Below are 8,734 nucleotides of genomic sequence, written 5' to 3' on the forward strand. Positions count from 1 at the left end.
ATGCTGGACAGCCTGTTCTACACTGGCTATGATTTTTTTCCTGGAGCTCTAGGAGAAAACAGAGTTAATAAGACACGTGCACCTTTAGATATACTACTGATTATATAAAAACTAACAATATTTCCCACATTTCAAGGATGATTTTAACCAGTTGATTCTAGGAAACTTTCACGGGAGAGTGCATCAACCACTTTGTTAGAAGCTCCTAAAATGTGTTGTATTTCAAAATCAAAATCCTGTAGAGTTAAACTCCACTGAAGAAGTTTTTTGTTATTTTCCTTGATGGTATGAAGCCGCTTCAGTGCAGCGCAGCGCAGCATGGTTGGTTTGCAGGTGGAAATGCCGTCCCCAAACATATTGGCGTAGCTTTTCCAGCTCGTACACAATGGTGTAACATTCCTTTTAGGTGATTGACCAGTGGCTTTTCCTCTTGAAGCAGCTAGTCCTGGAACCCAGAAGTGGGGAGGCAATTTTTGATTTAGACTTAAGTGTCACACAAGATCTGTCCAAGAGGTGAATTTAGCTGAACTGCTCAGTTAGAGCAACCATAATGTAATTAAATTTAACATCCTTGTAGGGGGAAAATACCAAAGAAATCCACCACATCAGTATTTAACTTTGAAAAGGGGAACTACACAAAAATGAGGTGGCTAGTTAAATGGAAATTAAAAGAAACAGACACAAGAGTGAAATGCCTGCAAGCTGCATGGAAATTTTTTAGAAACACCATAATAGAGGCTCAAACTATATGTATACCCCAAATAAAAAAATCAGTAAGAGGATCAAAAAATGCCAATGCAGCTAAACAACAGAATAAACGGTGGGGTTAGAGAGAAAAAGATATCTTTAAAAATTGGAAGTCAAATCCTTCTGAGGAAAATAGAAAGGAACATAAAATCTGGCAAATTGAGTGTAAAAGTATAGTTAAACGAGCCCAGTTAGGGGACCAGAAGTGTCTTTCTCAGTTCCTGTTGGAGGCGTATGGCACCAGCAGGAGCTCCAGGAGATAATGTGCATTGTATCAAGCAGTCACAATGCCTGGGGAAAACAGGGAGAGAACTCTGCTCCCCCCTGTGCTGAGGCAGAGGTGAGGAGCAGGGAGCTACATTATGTCTCTGACCCTTGAGAGGAAAGATGATCTTGTGGTTAAGGCACTGAACAGAGAATCAGGAGACTAGCTCCTGGTTCTAGCAGAGACTTGCTGTGTGACCTTGGGTAAGTCCTTTAGCGCATGACCAGACCTTTATTCTGTATGCCTCAGTTCCCCATCTGTCAAATGGGTATAAAAATGCTTCCATTGTCAGTCTTCATAGGAACTGTCTCTCACTATTTGTGTTTACAGGAGCTAGCACAATGAGGCCCCAAGCTTAACTGGGGCCTCTGGATTCTACCACAAAACAAATAAATAATTTGTTGTTTGAAAGCATTCACTGAATAATTTATGGGAATAATTTTTGGCCTGTAGCTTGTTCACAAGCAACCCGTGAGTGTTTTAGAAGTGTTTTTTGTCACAGGTTTTACGTGCGCATTTGGTCACATGGCAAGCTTCTGTTGCCTGATTGGAGGAGTTAGAATCCATTTTCAGGTGTGAATACTTGTGATTAAGGATTCAAAACTATTTTTGTGCACATATCCTACAATAGGATCCTAAACATGCTTTTTGAAGTGACAATTTGAAGAAAAATGTTTGCAGTATTCACCCAGCTCTGCTACCGATGACCCACTTCCTTGCATCAGAGGGGTAGCCGTGTTAGTCTGAATCTGTAAAAAGCAACAGAGGGTCCTGTGGCACCTTTAAGACTAACAGAAGTATTGGAGTATAAGCTTTCGTGGGTGAATGCCCACTTCATCAGACGCAAGACTGATGAAGTGGGCATTCACCCACAAAAGCTTATGCTCCAATACCTCTGTTAGTCTTAAAGGTGCCACAGGACCCACTTCCTTGCATTATTTAATTCTGCAGTATATTTTAGAATGCAGGAGTCTAAAACGTACGACACACAACAAAGCTTTGTTGTGTTGTTTTGAACTGAGAATGGCAGTGAGTGATGTCACAGGGACATGAGGAGGAGCAGGTTCTAGAAGGGGGAGCAGTTAGAGGGGGAGACACTGGGTGTCGGTTGGGAACTTTCAGACCAGACTCTGCTCTGGAGGAAGCTGTGATCAGAAGCTGTACATTAAGGTTTGGGGGGTACAATTGTCCTTTAATTTATTGGCCGTCCTGTCCAAGAAGGCTCTGGATTGTCCTGCTGTTGCTATTGCCACCGGTAAGAGCTGATAATACCTTTTGCTACTGTTTCATTAGTACCTGCCAACATCTGGAGACAAAACAGAGCGTAGCAAATTAGCATTAATGTGTAGCTATTTGCATAAGTTCAGGCTCAACCTATCAGAAGCTTGTGCCTTCCCATTTTAGGGGCAACAAACCACCAGTGAGAGAAATATTTGCATGTTTGATGGCTCTGGGTAAGGATCATAGCTGAATCCTTACCTGCAGCTAAGCAGTGCTCAGCGCCACTGTGTGGGGGCGGGGTCAATAGCAGCTTTATACTTTCCTGATTGGGGTCTAGTTAGAAGCTGGCATAGCAGTGTGCTGCCCACCCTGCTTTCTCCCCCAACAAGTATCCTACTTGAGAGACGGGTTATGGCCAGCCACAGTTAAGAGAATCCCCAACAGGCCAGCCAGTTAAGTCAGTTTTCCAGCTGCTTTCTGCTGCTGGAGTGATGTGAAACAGATGGAACAAGGGGGCTAAGAGTAGGCCCCATATATATAAGTCCAATAAATAATAAACCCATGCAATATTACCCCTCTTACTCTTATTCTTTTATTCATGTTGACAAGTCCTAAAAAGATGAGGAAGAGGGGATTAGGGAAAATGCCTGTTAGCATTACTTATAACTGTATCACTTAATTAACCCCAAAAATGCCATAATGAAATGAAGTAAGCCAGGTCATTTTCAACAAGTTTCTAATGGTGGGTTTAAAAGATCCAATAATGACATATTAAATATTCAGTCTGGAAATACAGGGATTAAAAAAGCCACATTCCTCCCCCCCCCCCTTTTTTTTTTTTCTGTCTTTGCTTTGTGACCTCAGGAACAAGCTGATAAATTTCAAGTAGATTTCAAGGTGGAACGGGATGAAAGGAAAAATCTGAGAAATGTGGTCCAAAAAACCAAAACAGAAAGTATTTGCTGTCTTGTGAGGCTGGGGAATCTGGGGTTGGAGAATCTAAAGGACGGATGCCAGAGAAACACTAGATGACTCTGAAACATTTTAGTGCCAAGGCTTTTCTTAATATGTACAAACAACTCTCCAATTTCATAAGATTTCTCCCCTCCTGCCTCCCTCTATCCACACACCCTCTGAGCTGAGCATCAGAAAAAAAACAAGTTTACTTGAAGACCTGTAGAAAAGACAAAAAATGTAGCATAAAGGGAGAAACAGTAGACTTGGCCGGTCTGGGCCTTCAGTGCCACAAACTATTCTTATAAGGGTCCCAGGGAAAATGGGGGGAGAGAGGGAAGAGAAGGGCCCCTGAGAGAACAAAGTTACTGCTATCAGTGTGGACATGCTTCCAGAGTAAGAAGTGGCCATTGGCCCAAATGACTTAAACTTTAATATGTGTAACCCTTTGCCAGGTGGATCGCACTTGTCAGCCTTCCAGTTCCCACTGGACATCTGACTCTTCACCATGTATATAATTATGAGAAAGTCAGCTGTGGAGTTCTGATGCCTTTAGCCTCAGTGCTTTCAGCTTCTGGATTAATAAGACTTGTTAGGATACATCTACACTACAGCGGGGAGTCGATTTAAGATACGCAAATTCAGCTACGTGAATAGCGTAGCTGAATTCGACATATTGCAGCCGACTTACCCCGTTGTGAGGACGGCGGCAAAATCGACTTCTGCCGCTTTTTGTCGGCGGCGCTTACTACCACCTCCGCTGGTGGAGTTAGAGCGCCGATTTGGGGATCGATTGTCGCGTCCCGACAGGACGCGATAAATCGATCCCCGAGAGGTCGATTTCTACCCGCCGATTCAGGCGGGTAGTATAGACCCGACCTTAGTCTTTTAGATTGGCCAGTTTACAGTGTGTGTTTGTGCACGAATGCACACTCTGTAGTTCCTCTGTGCAAAACAAATACCCCTCTGAGGGCAAGATTATAGCCGTGGGAGAAAGAGAAGTTACCACAGCTGGGGTGAAAAGGTTCAATCGTGGGTACCCCAGGGACAGTCCTGACAGTACTTGTTATGGGAACAGGGAGTTAGACCCTTTGGTCATAGAATCCCCCTCTGATATTTAGTTCTTGTATTTTTTCCTCACAGGTGGAACGAGGTTCCCCATTCTCTGGCAAAAATGAAGGCGCTCACACTTCTCTCCCTGCTCGGCTGCCTGATCACGGCAAACGAAGCAAAAATCTTTAGCCGATGTGAACTAGCCTATATGCTTCATGAAGAAGGGCTGGATGGGTACGAGGGTTACAGCCTCGCCAACTGTGAGTTTTAGTGCTCCCTCCTTCTGACACACACACTTCTCCCCAATTTCCCCTCACGCCAAACTCCCTTCACTCTTTCACCCTCTCTGCTACTCCATTGTTCCCGCTGCCTTTTCCCCACTCCCCCTATCTGTCTGTCTCTGCATGCTCTTTCCCTCCTCTCCGGGGCTCTGCCTTCCCGTACTCTCCCGAGTTGCCCCTGTTTCTGTGGACAGCCTCTGCTGTGGACAATGAGCATGTTCTCTTCCCGCATTAGGGATCTGCATGGCATTCTTTGAGAGCGGCTTCAATTCGGCAGCAGAGGACGACAATGCAGATGGCAGCACGGACTATGGCATCTTCCAGATCAACAGCCGTGTCTGGTGCAACAACTACCGGAGCCCCACTGAGAACCTCTGCCACATACCCTGCACTGGTACTGTCCCCAACCCCACCCCCAAGAGTGGAGAGAGCAGCTGCAGGATTCCTGCCCATGTCACAGCTGCTCTTCACTCCTCAGTTAAAAATGAACACACCGCTATCATTCCCCCCTGCATGGACGAAGGGGTCAGCCACCTCCATGGTACCAGCCCCCCTTTCTAGGACCCTGTGGAGGGCTCCCTGCAGGGCTGGGATCTGGGTGGAGAGTAGGTAGCCCTGAATTGGGTGGGGCTGAGGTGGAGAAAACACATTTTCTCACCACTAGCCATGTGGTGGTTACCTGGGAAAGATAAAAGCCTGGGGTCATATTACCTGTCATGTGGAACCACTTCCATCATGGGAACTCCCCACTTTTAAGGTGGACACCCAGGCATAGCCATAGTAATGTGTTTTCCGAGGGAGCCACACTGCCTGGGCTGAGGTAGGAAGGCAGGTCCAGAGCCGTCACAGAGGGGATGGGCAGAATGAGGTACAGTCCCCTTTGGCAGGGATACACACAAGACATATCCTGGGATAATAAAACTCTGCCTTTCACCTGAGGGTATCAAAGTATGTTGGACACTTGAATTAATTCAAACCCTCGGCTCACCTGTGGGAACAGTGTTATTACATTGATTACACTGAAGGGTTAACTGACATGACCAAGACGATGCAGCATGGTGGAGCTGTGAACAGAACCCAGGAGTCCGGACTCCCACTCTCCTGTTCCAACCAACACACCAGATGCTTTCTTCAATGGAAATAGCAGAGGGTGCAGTGCAGCCTCTGGCAAGCTGCGGTGGGAGGTACCTGCTATTTACCATGTATGCTGAGGGGATTCTCCTCTTGACCTTTCTGGATAGGGCAGGGCCCTTGGATCTCTCAGCTACCCAACAATGGTCCCTCTGATTCTTTTCTCTGTGCGTGGCTTGATAGGCTGAGTGAGCACAAGTTTAATTCCTATGAGCTCAGCCCCTCCAGCCCCATGTTCACATTATCGCTCATGTATTCACTCTCCCATGCACCTCACTCACTCTTTCCTACATTAAATCTAATTGTCCTCACAGATTCTCTCCTCTAGCAACCTCTGCCCCCTCACTCTCATTGCCTCTCACTCATTCCCTCGGCCTGGCCTCATGTCTTCCTCCCACTCCAGTTCCTTCTGCCCACCATCCGTTCTCGTCAGCCCATTCCCCCATCCCCTCCCATCGCTGTTTCCCTACCTTACCTTCCCCTCCCGTCGGCTCTCCCTTCTCTCTTAGGCCATCTCTCTCTTTCCACATGTGAGGGCAGGGGAGGTCTAGGCAGATCTCTCCCTACCCGGTTCTGAGTGTGTGTGTGGGGGGAAGGGGGGCAGCTATACTGGGATTGTCACCACTTAGGTCGAGGACTCTGCCTGCCAATGTTCAGGCACAGCCGGGAGCTGTTACTCTGCTCTAGGTTTCCCTCACTCTCTCTGCTCTCAGAGTGCGGCAAGGAGGAAAAGGGGAGCCCAATTCAACACTGCAGCTCCGCAGCTGCACAAGCAAGCAGCCCCTTTTGAATGCCACTGGGGGAGCGCTACATAGGGCTGGCCAGCGGGGTGCGCGGCTGAACAGCCATGCCCCTTATACTTGGGTGCACCATACTGAGGTCTCACACAGTAAACCCCCATTCATGCTCCCCTCTTTTCCTTGCAGACTTGCTGTCAAATGACATAACGGATGACATCGTCTGTGCCAAAAGAATTGTGCGAGACCCACAAGGAATGGATGCCTGGTAAGGGGCGCCCTCAGAGATTCTCTTTGGAAATACAGATATGCATTTGTGATTGTGAATGTTGGCCCTTCGCTTAAGTCTAATGCTGAAGCAATACAAGTAATCACAATACTGCCTTAGAACTTGGTGACTGGACAGTGGCTGATAAGCAAACTCATATTGCCTAATTTCAATTAAGAGAAACCATTTAGGAGAGACTATAGAGAAAGGAACAGAGGGGAAAAATGTTGAACCAAACAAGGCAAAAATGAGGCATAAAGGGACAGTAAACATTCACATAGCCACTACACTGGCCTCTTTAAGGCTCACCTTTGCCACGATAGCTACACAATAGCTATGGAGTTGGCAGGCTGAAACTGCTACTCATTATACCAGCCACAGGGATTTCATGTTCCCTTGTCTGCCCTGACTTGGTTTTTCCTCCACCTGTTGTCTCTTGTCCTATGCTAAGATTGGAATTTCCTTGGCAAGGGGGAGTCCTTTTAGGATGTACAGTGCGTAGCATAGTGGAGCCCCAAGCCCCGATTAAGGAGTATAAATCATGATAAAGACAGAGTAATAAACAAATAGAGACCGAGAAAGAAGGGCAGAGAAAAATTCCAAAGCACATATAAATATGGAGTTATCACAAGACCCATAGCACTTTGTACAAAAAATAGACATGTGAACAAAGATCCTGACTAAGTTCCAATTTGGGGAGCCACCCATTCTGTTTTCAGGTTTCCCCCCTGTAGTTTCAGTTGGCTACATTATCCCTCTGCCCTTCCTGCAGTAGGGTGTTGCTGTGCATATTTCACCACAGAGGCAGCAGTATGTAAGAGTGGGTGAGGTAATTTCTGTATGCTACGTAGACAGTAAATTACTGAGGGATCCTTTGGCATGGAAATTACTGCAGCATGGTCGACTAGCCATTCAATGAGCTCAATTCTGCTGCCCTGACACTGAGGAGTACCTTACTCCTTGGGTTTCATTTCAGTGGGACTGTTCCATCAGAGAGGTACTATTCAATGTGAGTAAGGGTGACGGAGTCTAGCCTTATGATCAGGGCCCAGCTCTGGCTTTTTGCCCGCCCCAAGCAAAAAAAAAAAAAAAATGGAGCGGCCAGAAGGGCAAAGCAAAAAAAAACAAAAACAAACCAGTGATTGTGCTGCGCCGGAGTGCGGGTCCAGGGGGACCGGCTACTGCGGGGGGAGGGGGAGAGAGCGGGCAGGAGAGAGAGAGAAGGGGGGTGGCCAGGGCTACAGCGGGGCGCTGCCATGCGGCCCCTCCCGCTGCGCCGCGCGCCACCTGCTGAGAGGGCTCCACTCTGGTCGGTGGGGAGGGAAGGACGAGGACTGCCCTGCCGGGCTTGCTGCAGGGCGCTCCCGTCCTCCGCGCTGCCGCCCCCTACAGGGCGGCCGGAGTGGAACAAAAAAAAAAAGTGGCCATGCCGCCCTAGGATTGGGCGGAATGCCGCCTCGTTCAATCTGCCGCCCCAAGCACCAGCTTGCTCGGCTGGTGCCTGGAGCCGGCCCTGCTTATGATTGCTTAATCCAGGCCAGGTTTAGATAGACTTAGTGTGGCAACACACTGCACAGAACAGGCTGTGTTCCTCAGTCTGTAAGATAAAAGAGCCAGGGAGCTTCAGGGTCTCTGTGTGTCCAACATCCTGAAAGAAGAATCCAATTCCAGGATTTACTACAACAGATTCCTGTCTCTTCTCTATTGCGAGGGACATTAGAGAAACATAATATATTATTATTAATAATAATAAAACCTAATATTCACTCTTTGCCTTTTCTTTCCTCAGGGAGGACTGGACAATGCACTGCAAAGGGCGAGACCTGTCTGAGTGGGTGGATGGATGTGACCTGTGAGAAAGTCACCAGCCTGGCTCTGCTATGACTTCTCAGGGCTGTCTATGTTTTCCTGAAAAGGGAGTGTTTCTCTCTCTCCCTGGGCACTTCTGGCAGTTAGTGTGTACAAACAATCCATTCCACAAACCAATAGGAAAAACAAAAACCAACAAATACTAATTTAAAGAATACGTTTTTTTTTTTTAAAATAAATGGATTTATTAATTTAAAAGAAATCAGTT

The 8,734-nt window shown here is 47.0% G+C and overlaps 1 protein-coding gene across 1 annotated transcript; it reads left to right on the forward strand.

Moving 5' to 3' along the window:
• Nucleotides 1-4,361: 4,361 nt before the first annotated feature.
• Nucleotides 4,362-8,513, forward strand: LOC128832385 (sperm acrosome membrane-associated protein 3-like). Its single transcript, XM_054019713.1, has 4 exons — nt 4,362-4,500; nt 4,757-4,915; nt 6,579-6,657; nt 8,447-8,513. Exons 1-4 carry the CDS (start codon nt 4,362-4,364, stop codon nt 8,511-8,513), a joined length of 444 nt encoding a protein of 147 aa, XP_053875688.1.
• The last annotated feature ends 221 nt before the right edge of the window (nt 8,514-8,734 follow it).

The sequence above is a fragment of the Malaclemys terrapin genome, chromosome 2, assembly GCF_027887155.1.
Source record: "Malaclemys terrapin pileata isolate rMalTer1 chromosome 2, rMalTer1.hap1, whole genome shotgun sequence".
Classification (NCBI taxonomy): domain Eukaryota; kingdom Metazoa; phylum Chordata; order Testudines; family Emydidae; genus Malaclemys; species Malaclemys terrapin.

What these genes read in the sequence shown, in the direction of transcription:
- LOC128832385 (XM_054019713.1), top strand. Translation starts at nt 4,362, where the DNA reads ATGAAGGCGCTCACACTTCTCTCCCTGCTCGGCTGCCTGATCACGGCA. An exon ending in GGGTTACAGCCTCGCCAACT is followed by an intron (nt 4,501 to 4,756) that starts GTGAGTTTTAGT and finishes TTCCCGCATTAG; the next exon opens with GGATCTGCATGGCATTCTTT. An exon ending in CCACAAGGAATGGATGCCTG is followed by an intron (nt 6,658 to 8,446) that starts GTAAGGGGCGCC and finishes TTCTTTCCTCAG; the next exon opens with GGAGGACTGGACAATGCACT.